The 19,321-nt window shown below is 35.1% G+C and overlaps 2 protein-coding genes across 2 annotated transcripts in view; both read right to left on the bottom strand.

Moving 5' to 3' along the window:
* Positions 1–4,450: 4,450 nt before the first annotated feature.
* Positions 4,451–9,734, bottom strand: LOC128225606 (ribitol 5-phosphate transferase FKRP-like). Its single transcript, XM_052935497.1, has 3 exons — positions 9,707–9,734; positions 9,090–9,150; positions 4,451–6,166 (listed from the first exon to the last, which is right to left on the bottom strand). The coding sequence occupies exon 3, from the start codon at positions 6,048–6,050 to the stop codon at positions 4,542–4,544; it is 1,509 nt and encodes a 502-aa protein (XP_052791457.1). The 5' UTR covers positions 6,051–6,166; positions 9,090–9,150; positions 9,707–9,734; the 3' UTR covers positions 4,451–4,541.
* Positions 9,735–14,752: 5,018 nt separating this feature from the next.
* The window catches only part of LOC128225605 (DNA polymerase kappa-like), a 15,279-nt gene continuing 10,710 nt past the window's right edge, over positions 14,753–19,321 (bottom strand). The window contains exons 12-13 of the mRNA XM_052935496.1: positions 16,629–18,606; positions 14,753–15,007 (exon numbers count right to left, since the gene is read on the bottom strand). Of these exons, the coding sequence (XP_052791456.1) occupies positions 14,893–15,007; positions 16,629–18,606 (2,093 nt within the window). The 3' untranslated portion in view covers positions 14,753–14,892. The remainder of the gene's footprint in view (positions 15,008–16,628; positions 18,607–19,321) is intronic.

Below are 19,321 nucleotides of genomic sequence, written 5' to 3'. Positions count from 1 at the left end.
AATAAACACTAAGTGTGACATTGACCTTTGAGGCAGGGACACGGGTCTTGCACGCGACACGTCGTCTTGGTATGTGGAACACATTTGGCAAGTTATTTTAAAATCTGTCCATACAAGGGAAAGTTACAGCCCGGACACGACAACCTATACTCTATGTCTTTATATGCAGCACTCCATTGTGAATAAACACTAAGTGTGACCTTGACCTTTGAGGTAGGGACCCGGGTTTTGCACGCCACACGTCGTCTTGGTATGTGGAACACATTTGGCAAGTTATTTTAAAATCTGTCCATACAAGGGAAAGTTACAGCTCGGACACGACAACCTATACTCTATGTCCTTATATGCAGCACTCCATTGTGAATAAACACTTTATTCACTATGTGTGACCTTGACCTTGGAGGTAAGGAAACGGGTCTTGCACGCGACACGTCGTCTTGGTATGTAGAACACATGTGGCAAGTTATTTTAAAATCTGTCCATACAAGAGAAAGTTACAGCCCGGACACGACAACCTATACTCTATGTCCTTATATGCAGCACTCCATTGTGAATAAACACTAAGTGTGACCTTGACCTTTGAGGCAGGGACACGGGTCTTGCACGCGACACGTCGTCTTGGTATGTGGAACACATGTGGCAAGTTATTTTAAAATCTGTCCATACAAGAGAAACTTACAGCCCGGACACGACAACCTATACTCTATGTCCTTATATGCAGCACTCCATTGTGAATAAACACTAAGTGTGACCTTGACCTTGGAGGTAGGGACACGGGTCTTGCATGCGACACGTCGTCTTGGTATGTGGAACACATGTGGCAAGTTATTTTAAAATCTGTCCATACAAGAGAAACTTACAGCCCGGACACGACAACCTATACTCTATGTCCTTATATGCAGCACTCCATTGTGAATAAACACGAAGTGTGACCTTGACCTTTGAGGTAGGGACACGGGTCTTGCACGCGACACGTCGTCTTGGTATGTGGTACACATGTGGCAAGTTATTTTAAAATCTGTCCATACAAGAAAAAGTTACAGCCCGGACACGACAACCTTTACTCTATGTCCTTATATGCAGCACTCCATTGTGAATAAACACTAAGTGTGACCTTGACCTTTGAGGTAGGGACACGAGTCTTGCAAGCCAGACGTCGTCTTGGTATGTGGAACACATGTGGCAAGTTATTTTAAAATCTGTCCATACAAGGGAAAGTTACAGAGCCGGACGGACGAACGGTGCGATTTTAAAATATGCCCACCTTCGAGGGCATAAAAAGAAGACAGTACAAAGTTCAACAAGTGTGACCAATTTGAGAATACCCGGTACCTTAGGTAATTTATAAATATTCATGCGATTCAGACAATTTAAATGCTAGAAATCACACAAAAAAAAAATTCCCTTGAATTATTCCTGTCATAGTTTAAACTCATAATCAAATTTCAATGCACAGCATTTGAAATAATTTTAAACAAATGAAAAACTGTTATTTTTAAAAAGCACAATACATTGTTTATCTTTTATGTCATCTAACATTAATATAAAAAATTATTCAGATCATAATTCTTGCACTTAAATATGAACAAGTATGCTTGGGATTGAACACTAAGAAAAACAAATTTCAATGAAATTAAATGAAGCACAAAATATACAAAAATTGAAACTTTCTAGACTTTCAAAACTTTAACATTTATACTAAATACGGTTACAGAAAATGATGAAAACATTTGTAGGATTTGATATCCCACTAAATGTAACCGTCGGCTTCGTTCATTCTAAACTTTCTCTCAGTGATAAGGAATAAATTTTATTCACTGCAGTTGTTTTCTAACTTTATGAAAATGGAGACAATGCATTTACTGTTGATCAGTGCAGATTGTGGGAGGTCATGGTTGATTTCACTGAACCACCAATAAGCCCTGCCGAAATTGGATTCTAATTGGTCAGTCAGGTGTTTTTGGTAGGCATGATTAGTACCAAATCATTGAATATTGAATTAACAAGCGAAATGTTAGTTTGAATGATGAAAGCCATGAAATATGTGAAGTATTCAAAAAGAGACCATTTTCCAGCTTGTGTAAGTATCGAGAAAATTATTAAGTAAACTTATTTATTGTTTATCTGGAAAATGTTGAAATCTCATGTTTAGGCTTGATTGCTATGTTATTGCAATATGTTTTATTCATTGCAATATTAATGTAAAACATTTTTATGTTGACTTAAGTTTGTAGATAAAAACTAATGGTATTGGTGATATGAGAATGATCTCGTAAGTCTTTAAAATCCCTTTTGGTATTGTGAGGATTTTACTCCAGTCTTGATCAGTTTAGCTTTTAAAGATTTTCAAAGTAACTGCAAAACAAGTCCAGCTGCCTAGAAAGACTATGTCAAACCCTGACCAGATAAAATTTCTAGTGTTTTCAAATTACCACATTGGCAATGGTTTTATCATAACATACGATATTAATGCTAGTGGTTTTAAAGAAAATGCTAGTGTTTTTGTATTCGGAATGATATATCATAAGTGGCACTAAATTGAACATAATTTATAGTTCTCATTGATAAAACACATAGCCCCAAGTACATGTTGATCTAAGATTTAAGGCTTGGATGGAGTCGGGTCAAGAAAATTGCATGTAACATTGTCAATACATTGTACTTTCAAACGCAAAAACTGTTTGTTTATTCAAGTATATAATGCAATCCCCACACCAAGGAAATGCAGTATTGCTTAACCAGCTCCATTGACATCATGAGTTGGACATTAAATTGCTGCAATTAAAGGCACATCTAGATATCAGAATTATTCAAACTCTGATTTAGCAACCTTATTATAGTTTAATATATGAACTACTTTTGCGAAATGAAAGCTTTTTTTAGATTTACAAGGACGGGTAAAAGTATTTGTAGTAAAGTAAATGTACTGCAACACCTGATACATGTTGCCTAGGAATCTTACAAATTCTAGGCACTCCAAATGTTACAGTTCTATTCAATTCGGAGTGCCTGAAATGGAAGCTTCTTGATTCTACATTCAACATCTTTCTGTATGACCAATGACCAGGAAAATCATGAACCTACAACCATTTGCAACTATTGAGATAGGGAGCTATCAGGACAGAGACAGAGGACAATACAAGCATGGCCTACTGTTGCATTTATTGATGTCTTTTACAAATATTATCCATTAAGTATGGCCCTGTGGTTTAAAGCTCCCCTGAAAAAGAGGTGACAGGTTTTCTATATAGGATATAATTACATCATTGAAAATCTTCTCTGAAACTGCAAATAACAAACCTTCGATATACAATGATTTAATCAAATTAAACAAGTATGTGTACTTTGATTAACATACGCCAACCACGTAAATTAATTTGTTTAGGTCTGATTTAACGACATTGAGATTTTCAAAAGAACTATGACTTTATCTGATTAAACACTTTAGCCCCTCCCCCCCCCCCCCCCCCCTACCCACACTTTTAAAATTTCCTTTGCAGCTTGCAAGCAGTTTTAGTCTAAAGTTTAAGCTAGCCCATTAAACAGTGACCCCTTGTGATGTGAGCCAATTTGTTAAATGCTTAGAACATGGTTATCAACATTCCCCTAAATGAAGCCCTAGTCCATCAGTGCTTTTAGCACTTTGATTTCTACAGTGACCTTAAACTTGACTAAAGAGGTCAAAGCGCATAAAAGGTCTCAAATAACTCTTCCTACATACCGAGTTATACATATCGTTACAGTATGTCAAGCCAAACTATTAAAAGATATTCAGTTGCAACCACTTTTTCTATTTTTAGTAAAAGTGACCTTGACCATGACCCCACGGCCACATTTCGAATTCCCATGACAGGTCTTCATATACTCTTCCTACATAGCAAGTTTGGTCAAAATTAGTCAACCGTGGCTTAAGATGTTCTATTTCACTTTTTTTTAGTAAATTTGACCTTGACCCCAGGTCCCATAAAGGTCTCCATAAACTTTTTAATATACCAAGTTTAGTCACAATATGTCAAACCTAACTTAAAGCTGCACTTTCACAGATTGACAGTTTAAAAATTAGTTTTAGCTGAAAACTTAAATTTTCTTAAAGCGTTAGTAACATCAGTTTTTTACCATAAATATGAAGAACCACAATCTAATCTTTAGGCAGCCTTCTTATGGCACTGGTTTCCAGACACTTCCGCAAAAATTGGCTCAATTCAAGACAAAAATAAAAAAGTTGTCAAAAGGGGCATTCTATGAAAGTGCAGCTTTAAGTTAATCAGTTTTCTTTGGTGAGTTTGAATATCCACATGGCCGAATAACGATGTATGTCATCCTAATAACCAGGTTTCACAATGGTAAACAACATAAATTATTGACTTAATGGAACTTTGGCGGTAGTTTTCAAGAGAATCATTATATAAAATATCATAAATGCTTCACAAAAAACAAACATGTTAAGGGTTTTGTATTTTGTTTTGCATAAAAACATACTTACAAAAGTGAATACAGATTTATTATCTGTTAAATAAACATTGTCATTGAATAAACAAGATTCAAAAAGCTATTACTTCATTCGGGTATTTTGGACTTTCTATCACTCCTTTGCCAAATTTATATTCTAAAAATTCTCTTACATTATTTGGAGCAGATGCATTAATTCCAGCAAATTCAATTCGAGTTAAAGGTTTTAAGAAATGTTCTGGGAACTCTGTGTCTTGTTTATGAGTTTTGAACCAAGTATCTTTCGTCATTATACCATTTTGGGGATAAAAAGGGAATATATCTACATGTAAATGATTGCTCTCACTGAACTGTACACGATAAAAATCTCCTTCTATTGCTTTCTCCCATGAAAACCTTTTTTCATCTACAAATCTTTCTTTGGAAACTCTTAACAATTGATTACACTTGAGCATGTCCTCCCGATACATTCCAATATCAATGTCATAATCCCAAGGAATAATGTCATGGTCCCGAGCAGCACCTAGCAAGCTCCCACCCTCCAGCCACCATCGGGCTTTACAGGCGTCCAAGATGCCAAACACATGTCTTGCCGTCTCCCTCAGGTGTGTCAGGCAGCATGGAGGTGTCCATCTCCCATTATACAGATATTCAGGCATATTTTGGTACACAGTGTCAAAACATCTGGTTGATTCTTTATTACACCCATACCATTCTGTATGACCATTTGCATAGTTTACTTTTTTTACTCCAACTTTAGCATACAGTTGTTCTGATTTTCTCTGCCTGAACTGTTTTTGCTCCCACAATACTTTAGCATCTTTAGGAGCAGTTGATATCCGCTGTAGCTGTAGGTCTTCTATCATCACAACCTTGACATATACTAATGATAACTGAATATACAATGACATAAAAGTAGAAGGCATGAATGGATCCATTAAAGAAAACAAATGTTTGGCTTGCAACAGTAAACCATGATCTCCTTTCACATACCCACAACTCTTGGAATCCAGTCTCTCACCTATGTTCAACGTCCAAGTTTTCATTTTAAAATCCAATCCATAACAATTTAGTCGCGAATTGTCCACTGTAATTGCAAATGCTTCATTTCTAGATAAGTCTAATTTATTAACAAAGGACTTGTATATTCTGTAGAAATCCTGACCTATCAGTGATCCATCTGGTAAAAACAGAACAAAATTTGATCTGATGTTCAATTCTGGTCTAGATGAATTTAACGAATGACCTGGGTTAGGTTGGGATATTACTAATTTAACATTTTCCAGTGTTGGAATCTTTACAGGTGGGTAAGGTATTTGTTCAGACACTATAAGTACATTTACATCTGATAAATTCCCTGCAATATAACTAGCAGATGTGAACACATCATTTTGAAGGACATCAAAATCTTGAATAATTACAGTTAAACTGGGCAATACATTCAGTGGTTCCGAGGTCTTGGAATGTTCTGCATTATTTGATTGCCTATTGCCACACCAGTTTATAGTCCACAACAACAGTATACTCACAAAGAGTGCAGCTGCAAAAATCTTCCATTTTCTTCGAAGGATGCGCATTGTAACATTTAACAAAGTAACCATTTCATGTTCTAATTAATTGGATATTAATTGTATTTCGAAATGGTTTTGCAATTAATGTCGATTTCTTCCTCCCCGGAGTTTAGCAATTATAACCTTTGGGTAAGTCTAAGAGTAATCTGGAAAATAAAAATATACAATATATGAAGATTGTAGTCAAACTGACAATTTTAAAATGTTTCACCATGAAAATGTTACATGCCAGTTTATGTCAAACCTAACTAAAATTATTCTATACATAAGGTGACTTTGATGCTGCCCTCCCACCAGCCCGCCCGAACAATAACGCAAGTCATTCAAATAACTTTATTTCCCATTATTGGAATATAAGAATTATATTACAAATAAGCCTTTCAAAAGAAATAAAAAAAATAAAGATAAAAAAATCAAGGGCCATAAATTGTATTTAGGGTTAAAATGGACTTATGTTTCTTGTTGTTAGATGGTTATAAATAATTTTGAATTTTACTAAGTGCATTGAATGAACGGTATAGAAGTGTTTTTTATTAAAATTCCAACTTGCCCTTATTATTTACTTGCCTAAAACCTAAGTCAATCAGGGGCCATAACTTGTATTAAAGATATGGAGTTATGTAACCTCATTGGGTGATGGTCCTGAACAATTGCGTGAAGTATTAAGTCAATTGAATGAAGGGTATAGAATGCTAATGTTATTAATAAATATCACAACTTGCCCTAAAACTTTAACCTAAGTTCCATAGTCGATCAGGGGCCATAATTTGTATAAAAGATAATATGGAGTTATCTAACCTCATCATGTGATGGTTCTGAAGAACTGTGTGAAGTATTAAGTCAATTGAATGAATGGTATTGAAGTTTTAAGTGAAAATCCCAACTTGCCCTAAAACTTTAACCTGCCCTAAAACTTTAACCTAAGTCAATCAGGGGCCATAACTTTAAGGATAATATGGAGTTATGTAACCTCATTGGGTGATGGTCCTGAACAACTGTGTGAAGGATTAAGTCAATTGAACAAAGGTTATAGAAGTTATTAATAAATATCCCAACCTGCCCTAAAACTTTAACCTAAGTTCCATAGTCAATCAGGGGCCATAATCTGTGTAAAGAATAATATTATGGAGTTATCTAACCTCATCATGTGATGGCCCTTAACAATTGTGTGAACTATTAAGTCAAATGAATGAAGGGTATTGGACTTATAAGTGAAAATTCCAACTTGTCCTAAAACTTTAACTGGATGCCAACGCCAATGCTGGGGCGAGCAGTATAGCCCGTCTATTCTTGGAATAGTCGAGCTTAAAATATTGATTTATCCAAATTCACACATTTTCCACAATTGAAAGCTGCTGGCCTATTTCCAAAAAACTAACAAAAAGGAGTCTCCAAGGGCATGTAACTGGGTCAAAATATGACAGCTTCTTTTCACTACAGAAAGAGTCCGAATAAAGGGAAATGTTGATCCTAAAATGTCATTTCAATCGCATTTCAACATAAAGGTGAAATTCTGAATATAAATCTAGACCCTCATACTTATAGCCAGATCATTGTCAACTGAAATGTTTCATATCTTGTATAAATCAAAAGTATGAAACAATTTAGAATATATTTCATCTGTATAGTTACTGTGCTTAAATGCACCAGTCAATTGTAACCACAGCCCCCCAGGTCTGGGGAATAGCGGGGACTTTGACTTTCGGTCCAGCCAACCCCGGGTAAAATCTCTGCCCTGCCGGGACGAACTGATGGTCAAATCCCCGCCAAATGCCCCCTGGGGGCCTAGGTAAGGCAAATTCCCCGCTATATTTTGCACGAAGACAAAACCACCGCATTCACCCGGCACTGCAGGGTCACCTGAAAGGTAAAATCACGGCCCATTTCCCCGGTATACCCCCGGACCTGGGGGGGGGGGGGGGGGGCGTGGTTACAATTGACTGGTGCATAACACAGAGCAGACACCGACTGCCATCTATATATAATTATCCCCTGCCAAATTAAGAACATTATCGACTTTGCCTTACAACAAAGGATTACAATTCATATGTATTAAATTAATACTATTAATTATATGAACTGCACTTTTCCTGAATGAGATCTATCTGTATATAAAGTTTTAAATCAATACCTTAAAGACCTGAAGTCATGCTCCGTACAAAAATAAGAATGGAAATTAACAAAGGGCAGTAACTAAAATAATCTGCTTCAAAAGTTACGGACATGTGTCCTGCAATTCTCATCAATGAGATCTATCTGTATATGAAGTTTGAAGTACCTCAAAGACTTCAAATTATGCACCGGACAAAAACTAAGATTGAAAATAAACAAAGGGCAAAAACTAAAATAATTCTTCACTCAAAGTTATGGTTTTCATGCACTGCACTTCTCCTCAATGAGATGTATCTGTAAAAATTGTCACTGTAAGTGACAAATACCCCTCTCATGCCATTTAGTTAAATGGATTATGTAATTACAAATATACCTACTTTTCTAAAGAACTAACGTAAACTATAAGCATATGCCACACCCCACACTGCCCAGAACAGACCCACTTTACTTTATCTGCATACATGCAGCATTCCATAATGAAAAACCTGTCTGACCTTGACCTTTGCAGTAGGGCATGGGTTTTAAAAGTGACACATCGCCCTTATATACAGTACACATGTGCAAAGTAATTTTAAAATCCCTCTCTGCATGACAATTACAGCCCAGACAACACCAACTAGATGATATTTATTTGTATAAAAGCAGCATTTCATATTAATAATTAACACTCAAGTGGAACTTTGAGGTAGGGACACGGGTATTGCACAAAACCTCCTTGACTTCATGTACCGAGCACATAAAATTTGCAAATTTATTTTGAAATCCCTCTGTTCATGACAAAGTAACATCCCAACCACAGGTACTCTCTTTAACTGTTTGACAATATTAGTCCATATAAACAGCCGCTTCAGAGTCTTCGACGATTTTTTATTTGGCGACTACTCATCCATATCCCACTTGTTTTCCTAGCCAAGAATGACAGATCCCAGCGCTAAGTATATTGAGCAGAAAGATAACCTGCAGCTGCTAGATGGTTCAAAATGGCGTTGCTTTGTTGAAGAAGTCCATCTGAAGTAGACTAATTATTTGTGTTTCATTAAACTTTAAGTGTAATAAGAGAAAGGTATTGGCTAAAATAATTAATGTTTAACTTTTGTGTTTTCAATTGAACAGTGAAGTGTTAAGGATTGTTGAGTTACAGTTGAAGAATATATTTTACACTGGTATGGATCAGTTGACTTTAGGGAACAAAATGAATATCCAAATGTTAAAAACATTTGTATCCAAATGTTAAAAACATTTGGTACTATTGTGGCTATAACAATATATGCAAGATTCAATAATAATTAATCTCAAACTCTGACCCTAACCTTATGAAAGAATATGGTTCTTTCACGAAACAAGTAGGCTTTCTGAATCTTAGATCTCATCAGAGTAAGGTGATTTCAAAGTCGCACCTGGAGCCATATATCGAGTAACTGTACCAAAAACTCCCAACATGCATTTGGCAAAGACTAAAAAGTGATTACTGTGAATACTCTGCATAAGAAACGAGAATAGATACTCTTATATGAAAACTTGATAAATTTGATGGGATATAACTTGATGTATTCTGAAAAATGTGAGACAATTACCTGCTTTCTCGAGAAATTATGCCATGACGAATTATTAATAAGGGAAATAACTGTATTAATATGGTAGCAGACAACACTACTTGTGAACAAAAAAAAAAAAAATCTACGCATTGACTTCCCTTTCATGAACTAGCTTAAGTATTGCTCAGACAGAATATTTTCTGAAACATATTGACCTCAGGTACAGGTAAAGTAATACTGGGATTAATTGGTCCCAGATTAATAGTACTCCAAAACAGTGACATTTTATAGTGTTAGGCATGCTGTTTTAAAACAGACATGTATACTCCTACTGTTTTGTTTGGTTATTATTCTCTTTTTTCAACCCGAAAGTGATTTAAACATATTAAACAAACAAACGGTCATATATACAGTATATACAACAATATATATTACATGTTATAAGTCACAAAGATGTTACACAATGAAGACATTGTTTATGTAATAATATTGTAAGATAAAGCATATACTTTAAAACTGAACGTATATTTCCTGAGTCTGTGGCTATTATCATTAATGTAAAGTACAATGCAGTGAATACTTATTTATTTTATTTTATTTAAAAAAAAAGAATAAAAAATAAAATAGAAAAAATCAATATTCAAAACATCTCGTGGCAGCAGGTCCAAAAACTTGCCGAAATAGAAATTCAACCCTAGTAATTGAAGGTGCTCAAAAAATATGCTTTATATTATAATACCTTTGAATTTCCTGCATCCGTTTTGAAGTAATTAATGATGAATATATTATATAAGTATTTTTAAGAAATGTTCAAAAGCCTTAAAACGCACTGAGACATGCGAAATAAAAAATAACCAAAAATAAGTGTTACGGACGAATGTTTTTTGTTATTGTTTTATGACTTAAACCTAGCCTGGACGCCGCACATCGTTCTGTATTTACGGTTTGACAAATCTCAGCCATGTTTCATACTATTTCTTGTGTGTGTGTGTGTGTGTGTGTGCGTGCGTGTGTGCGTGCGTGCGTGCGTGCGTGCACGCACGCGCGTGCGTGCGTGCGTGTGTTAGGATATACACAATACATTCATGTAATATTTCAAAACATTCCATTCTAGACAATACTTATTCGTTATTGACGATGTCTTTATAAATTCCCAACTGCATTCATTTTCTCACTGTTAACATCATCCCGAAATACTGCGGGGTAAGGGCAGGGTAGGCTTTATCATTCCCTTTCTGTGGGAATAAATTCAAGATAAGATTGTATTTAAAGTCGGAAAGGAATAATACAATTAACCGACTAGTTATCAACAGAATTTTGAAATGAGAGAGAGTGAGAGAGAGAGAGAGAGAGAGAGGGAGGGAGGGAGGGAGGGAGGGAGAGAGAGAGACGAGAAAAAATAGAAATATGTAATATGTGTCAATTACTATTTCACCACTTGTTTATATATGGTTAAATAATAATTGACATGATATGATGGGACAGGTGAATACAAGTGTCAAAATGAAATATCTGAAACAATAAGTTGACACATAATTGTGAAAAAATATAAAACAAGAAATCGAATTGAACACTGACGAACATGATTAAAGTTTAAACAACTATCAATTATGAATACACGGCGGGCACTAAATGTACCTACAACACTCAATGTGTTAACAGGTCTCCAACGCGTCTTCTGCTGTAGTGCCAATGAACGGAAATTGAACGTATCCGGAGGGTATGGTCTCTTATTTTTCCAACTCAGAGGTTTATACGAGAAAAATCGAAAATCGGGGAATGTAGTTCCAAATGTGATTGACTATGTGCTGTGTTAAATATAAAAAAGTAAAAACGTAAAAAATTGTCTTAAACTTGCATGTTTATCACCTTTTCTTGTTCTCGAAGTTTTTAAATTATTAACAGTCAATTTTCCACGGAAATGTATTACTATTATGCTGATGATATGTGTGTTTGCTAATCATGCTGCGGAATTGCAAGAAAGTGTTTATTTGTTATCAGAATATTGTGAACGTTGAAAATAAGTTGTGAATAATGGTAAAACAAAAATAATGATTTTTGGAAAGGGAAGGCAGCTCACGGCAAATATTTATTTCAATCACAATGGGAATGAAATATAGATTGGTAATAAGTTTAATAATTTAACAACGGTTTTAACGGAAGCTCATTTCCAGATGCCCAAAATACATTTGAAGGTCAAGCTTTAAAGCAATTTGTAAGATGAACAAGTATTTGTGTAAATTCACGGACCTTACTAACAAACCTAAGTAAGATTTGTTTAATAAGCTTATTTCTCCAATTTTTAATTATGGTAGTGAAGGGTGGGTGGGTCAAAGGCAATGCCTTAGAGCGAATACATGCACAGCTGTAAAGATTGTTTGGGTGAGTTTGGAAGTGTATATTACGAGACAATAAGATACAATATTGAATAACATTATTATTGAGTTAAGTTAGTATGTACATTTGTGTTAATAAATTCAATGAAAAAAATATATCTAAATTAAATGAATGACTGTGAAAGGTAACCTAATAAAAAAGTTGGTGTTCGTTATAACGAGATCTGTTAAGTTCATTCCCTATTTGTTAGGTGTGGCTCTTCCTAGGAGTAAAAATGATAAACTATTTCTCGCTTATGTTAATGATAATTTTATCCAAAACTGGAATGGAAGATTAGAAGTCTCTAGTAGAGCTCTTTTCTTCAACAATAAAGCACGTTTTAAACTGGATCACCCCATTTCCAAGACGTAAGAATGTTTCGTAATCCTTTCGATGCAATTAAAATGTATAGCGATTTTCTTTCTACTTCTCTTAAACAATCTAAAAAATTAACTTTAACAAGCAATACACTTGAAAAATGAAAGCACAATGATCATATTACTGTTATGAAACCAAGGGTAGTTTTGTCAGGTGCGCCCATTGTTTTCACGAGATATTTTAATACAAACGCAATCTTCATCTAAAACAGGCCTTATCGTAAACAAGCCATTGCTTTTCATTCGGTGCACAAAGTTGTTTCTAAAAATATCATGGAAACATTTTGAAAAACAGAGTTAATACTCACCGAATAGAGGAAGTCCAAAGTATTCACAAGTGACAAGCAAACATAGAAAATGCAAAAACATTAAGGCAAATTGTGAAAAGGAATAGGTAAACTCAATTAACACCATTATTGTTGTGCGTATGTATTTAGCTAAGGAAAAAAAAACTAAAAACATCAAGACAAATTGTGAAAAAGAATAGGTAAACTCAATTAACACCATTATTGTTGTGTGTATGTATTTGGCTAAGGAAAATACATACGCACAACAAAACCGTGTTAATGGCGTTGCTTAAGTACTTGTGTGGCTAAATGAAAGATGTACTTTTGCAACACAAGTACTTTAGCAACAGTTTCGAATATATCAATCAATAGTAATCAATAATAATTATAATGATATGAAATTTACCATTTCAAAACTATGTCAATGGCACCTAGCTCATTCCAACAATTAAAAAGATTTACATGAGTCAGTATTTATCAATCAGACTGTGAGTTCACTGTTGAGGAGATTAGTGAAATCATTTCTAGCAGGTTAAGTGATATCTCTAATAATGTTGCAGGATTTTTTTATCGATTTAAAATAGTTTATCGCTCGATATTTGACAAAAACACTTCATTACTTATTCCATAATGGGCCATTGTTCCTTGTTCGAAAAAGGTGACCGTTCAGATTCTTCAAATTCTAGAGGAATAACTTTGGTTAATACAATTGCCAAGAGTAGATGATGTCTTAAGCTTTTAGAAATAGAAATGATAAATGGTTGGGACATACACATGTATACAGTTTTGATTTATGAGTACCTCCTATTGTATTTCAATCCTACTTGCATTAGTTTGACAGGCATAAATCATAGTGTGCATTTGTTGAGGTTTTACACAGCAATTCATGATGCATTGTGGATAAAATTAGTTGGATCTCGTGTTAAGCTTATTTATACTCACACTCGGGCATGGCCCATTCGGCGAGTACTCTGATAAGATTGTAAGCAATTTCAGTTATTTAAGCATAGTGCACATACAGAATGTAACTTTGGTTTAGAGATACACTGGTTCTTTAATGTCTTATTACACGAGTGAGAAACAGTGGCTCCAGCTCTTTTAGGAGCTGTGTATAAAAAAGAGCCAATGACACTTCCGAACTAGAGCAAAAGAACGGATAGCATCGTTAAACGTAAGTATGACTCGTTATTTTATCTAATATCACAATTATGAGGGCTTATTTGAGAAATCGGGGAATGCAGTGCTATATAAATATGTTTAATCTTCACACGTATTTCGGTTATTTTGTAAACATATTGTTTGTGGAGTTATAAAACCGATTCTCCCATCAAACAAATGCTTGTTTACAAACGAAAGTAGAACATTTTCACCAATTTTCAGCTGAATTTTACTCAAGAAGCTTACATTTAAGATAAAAAATTATTATCGAGTGCTTTTACTTTGTCGGGAATAAAAATGACCGCCTGTTTTCCGGAATAAGCATGTTTATACTCTTTTTCTGGGTTGAGCTGGAGCCAAAAGCCAGGGAGCTGGAGCCAAAGCGCGGAGGCTGAGCCAATACGCTGTATGCACGTATTGGTGAGAAATACCGGCAAATTAGAATTGACTTCAACTTGGGAATACCATGTTGTTAAAAACAGATATTTTAACTGTTGAATATGCCAAGTAACTATAGACCACATTTGATCACTTATACTATAGTCTTTATACCATTGGTATCGGGTTTTTATAGTGTTTCCGTTTTTGTATGTTTTGTATTGCATGATTGTGTATTTATATAAGACCGAAGACAGCATTATGAAGTTATTATCAAATTATTATTATTATTATCATTATTCACCTAACTCACTTACTTTGTGAAATTGTCCCAGAAATTCACTCTCATTCACCAGTGTTTGTATTTGGTAATGATTGGACAAATGCTCCAATGTAACTAATCAGACAACATATTAGTCGCAACTAGCCCACCTGTACGCTACAGGTTAAACTATAATGCATTCCATTGTTAGAACGGGCAAGGGCGTATAATAGAAACTAACATTCACTGTTTCAGTCAATAACATATTTATTCGGATTTGTCAACATTGATGTTGCATGATCCTTATCCATCCATCTAATAAAAGCATATCTATTGATTCTTTATCAATTACTGTTTAAGATTACAGTCATGTTATTTGTGGAATAATCATTTCTGGAAAAATGATTTGATACTTTGACAGGGAACTGTGCTTGAAGGAATCACTGTTTTTCTCTTCTTGTGTGACCGCTGGGACGCAGCTGAGGGGGAGGTAATTTGTGGGCTGAAATAAACAAAATCATCAATTTCACTTTTTAAATGAAGTAGTTTGAGCAAATCATGGTTTAGTATGGCATTTCTGTCAGTATTTAAAATAATGGATATAAGTCAATGCCTTAATGGCCGACTACTGAGCTTGTTTCTGTAGTTTTTCACATAAATATTGAACCCTTCACATCCCTCATGTGCATTTTTTTTATCAGAAAACGTGGGAATGGACTGTTAGATTATTATGTGCCACACAATGTTTCTTAAGACTGTTAATGTGACCTGAATTATGTCTATACAATAATTTGACAATGATTGAACCTAGGATGATGAAACTTCAGTGGTAATTTGCCCTTGACCAATAGATACTGTATTGTATGTAGGCCAAAGTCATGGTCATGGGTGGAGCCTTAGTTGATCCAACATCAAGATAACAGTCAACAGTGTTATGGAAGCTTTAAATGCAGATGTTACAAACATCTGTTATCACTTTCATAAAATTGTATGCAACCATTAATTATCAATGTATTTGTTAAACACTTCTACCCAACCAGTTTAATCCATATTAGTTATTTCTAAACTAATACTAGTGATGTTCCGATGATCGATTATAATCGAAAATCGATTGATTGGGCCTGAAATCGGCGACAATCGATTATATTTGGTTATAATCGATCATCGAAAAAAAAAATGAAAAAAATATAAGTAAGTGTTCAGACGTTATCTTTAACAAAATGGCAGATGAAAGCCACAATGAGCAAGTAAAAATGAATTATTTTTTATATAACACTTAATTACTTCAATCATAGACATAACGTATATGCATATAATGATTAAGAGTTTAATAATGTGCATGAATAAAACTTCACTTAAGGTTTTATCTAGTATTTTAAAAAAACGATTGTACTATCGATAATCGGTTACTTGAGTGGAACCGATTATCGATTGTAAAATTGGAACCAATTCCCAACACTAACTAATACTTAAACTCAAGTTATTTAGCAGAAACCTTTGCTCTATTTTTATTACAGCCACCTTTACCTTCATCAAGTCAACCTATAAAGCAATAATGATGTACATATCCAAATTTCAATCCTATACATCAGTTCTTTCTCAAGTAACTAAGAAAAAAACAATCCCAAGGTATGCCTTCACTTAAGCTTTCTAAACACCAAATTTCATTCATCACTCTCTAGCTAACTGAAATTACTGAGCAGAAACCATTTTTTCTATTTTTAGTAACTATAACCTTGAACTTGTTCCTTTAAACACCAAAAATGCAATCCCAAGCTTGGCTTCACATTAGCTACCTACTCACTAAGTTCTATCTCTTTCCATCAAATTACAATGCTAACTAAATTTATTGTGTGGAAACCAGTTGTTTGACGCCAAGACGCCCAATGGCATACCCTGATATAATAACCAGGACTTTCTTAAAAAAACGTGGTTAAATTGTGAATTGTACCAAGTGAATGAATCAATTTAGTCCTCATGATATAATATATATATGCAAGTGTTGTATTTTTCTGACCAATTTTGCTCTAAAGTTTATCTCCATTCCCAAAGCTTACTACTTTTTCCCCAAATGTAAAACAAAATGCCCAAACAGACCATGAAAACAAGGTGTATATTCATACCGTTTCACACTTATTCGCTCCCGGTTCTGTTGTCGCAGGATTTCAGAGATTGTTCCTCGACTAAGGCACTGGTCAACATGGCTATTGAAGGCCTCGAGGCTGGGCAACCTTTGCTCAGTGTTGCACACAGGGCACACCAGCAGGGAAGCAGAGGGTCGTCCAGCAGGGGGCGAATCTGGGGCCAGAGATAAGGCACTCTGATTACTATTCATAGGTTCTTTTTCAGAGTATGCTAGGTCAATGTCTGAGTAATGTAAACTTGTACTTGTGGAGGGCTCTGGTTCATAAGAACTAATGTCACTACTAGCTTCAGTCAATTTATCAAATGGACATGAAACTTTTTCAGTTTCTTGCTGACATGTTACCTCATATAAGCTTGTGCTTGCCTGAGAGCCTTTCATCAATTTGGTACATGCAGCAGTTTCCCTAATGTCTATTTTTTCTACTCTGTCCTCATTTATTTGATTACTGTTGAATGTTTGCAACGTAAAATCTTCATCATCACATATTGTTTTATCCTCTGCACCTTTACTGACCTCACAGTTTAAGTCCTGTAGGCCATACAACTTAAGACATGGTAATGATGGATCACTGGAATATCTTTGTTTGCAGTTTTTGGCTGATGTTGACAATTCAACATCTGATTTATCACAGAACTTTTCAACAACTGCTAATAAAGCATCAGAGGTTTGGGATACTTGTCCATTTAATAAAACATCTATTTCTTTCCCAGATTCATGGTCAACATTAGTTACATGGTTTGATGATGCATTGCTTTTACATTTATCGTTACCACAAAACTTTGAAGTCATATTTGTATGGATGAAAGCAGACTGAATATTGTTCATTTCACTAGATTTCAAAGCATTGCAAGGCTCCTGAATATCTAAATGTTCAGTTTCTTTAGTTAGTTTAGGTTCTTCTCGAATAAGAACAACCCCTTCACAATCAGTATCAATGTTATGGTCATTAAAATCGACGATCAGTTTAACATCATTATCCTGTATTCTATCTTTCTCAATATACTCAGTTTCCATCCGGAATGAGTTTTCATTGTTACAGTTTGGTCCTCTGCTTTCCATGAATTCACCGTTTGTTAAATGACAATCTGCTTCTACACCCCTGCCTCCAAACAACACTGGCACATTGTTTTCATGCTTCTCCTGATCACTGCCTGCTCTCCTTGATGCATCTGCCTGTTTTACATGTTCAGTTGAGTCTTCCTTTCCCTTCACATTCTCACTATTTTCCGTTTTGTTTCTTTTATTTTTCCCCTCAAGCTGTCCCTCATTCTCAGTATCACTTGTCTTTTCTGCTGGACTCACCTGTGTGTCCAGATTCAAGGGCTGTGTAGACTGTCCCTCAAGGCACTCATCCACATGTTCATTAAACTGTGCCAGGCCTGTACAGACAACAGTCCGCCCACAAATGGGACACGCAAGCCTTTGCTCAGTAGCAGTGTTCCTGCGGTTCCTTCTCCTCTCAGCCCAGGGGGTGCCTGCTGTCCCACTCCTCGTCTGCCTTTGGTTGCCCACCATCACAACTACCTTGTCATCATCACTCGTTAAACTCTTTAAGACTGTGCTTGTAATTCTTACATCATTACTGTTGAACACCTGAGTTTCCTGTACAGGCAACATCTCAGAATCACAAATGTCTGTCTCGGATTTGGAGACATCTTTAGGAAGTGTTTTGTTATCTTCAATAATTTGAGGCATTTCCTTTTGCTTGTTTGATGGATTTAAACCAGTTTCAGGTGTCTGTGCAGTACTGTTGCTTGTAGTGTTTCTATTCTTCAAACTTGTTTTTACATTATCAAAATCATCACATTGTGCCTCATTATGAGCATTTAAATGTTTTGTAGATTTGTCCTTATCATTCTGGGACTTGTTAGCCAGTTTCTTAAATGCTCCAACAATGGTGTTCTGTTTCACACCTTTACACTGGCTCTCATGAAGAAGATTAGACATCCTGACCCCTGAAATACAAAGATTTATAATAATATTATAATTTATAATATTCATATTGTCCCAACATACAATATTCTGACTGCAGATTACTATAGTAAAGATGATGTAATAATCTCTGCAGTTTAACATCTTACTTTGGGCAAATGTATATGAAAATCTTACTCAGATAAGCTCTTCTTAGTTGAGAAAAGAGAGGATAAAAGAGAATGGAACTATTTACTTCAAACCACTTAATTGTAGGGCATTGAGTGGGGGTTGGTTAGTTGATCAATAGTTCTATTTTTGCAATTTTTGAGAAAAGACAGCTTCATTGTCTGACAGCTCAAAACATCAGAATTATACAGCTGTATTGGTCCTTGCTTGATGGAACTAATTCTTGATTTTTTTTAAGGTCAGACAAACAAAGGAAAAAAACACTGCTAAAATATCTCAGTTGTGATAACATACATAAAATCTGAAAGCAAGACATAGTTGTAGAAGATAAAGACATAGGCATGTTGGTACAACTTTGTATTTGAAATGCAACCAGGGAAATAGGACCTGTGGTTAAAATAAATCATCAGTTTTTGGTATAATGCTAAATATGCTTGACATACTTTTAAACCCACAAACTTATGTCATTTGACAAGAAGACATATAATACCATGAAAACTACAGGGATAAAAAAATCAAATATAAGTATATCATGTTTAGAGGTACAAGGTTACAGCCAAAGACACTGAA

This window comes from Mya arenaria, chromosome 3, assembly GCF_026914265.1.
Source record: "Mya arenaria isolate MELC-2E11 chromosome 3, ASM2691426v1".
Lineage (NCBI taxonomy): Eukaryota > Metazoa > Mollusca > Bivalvia > Myida > Myidae > Mya > Mya arenaria.
This window is presented reverse-complemented; position numbering and strand designations above follow the sequence as displayed.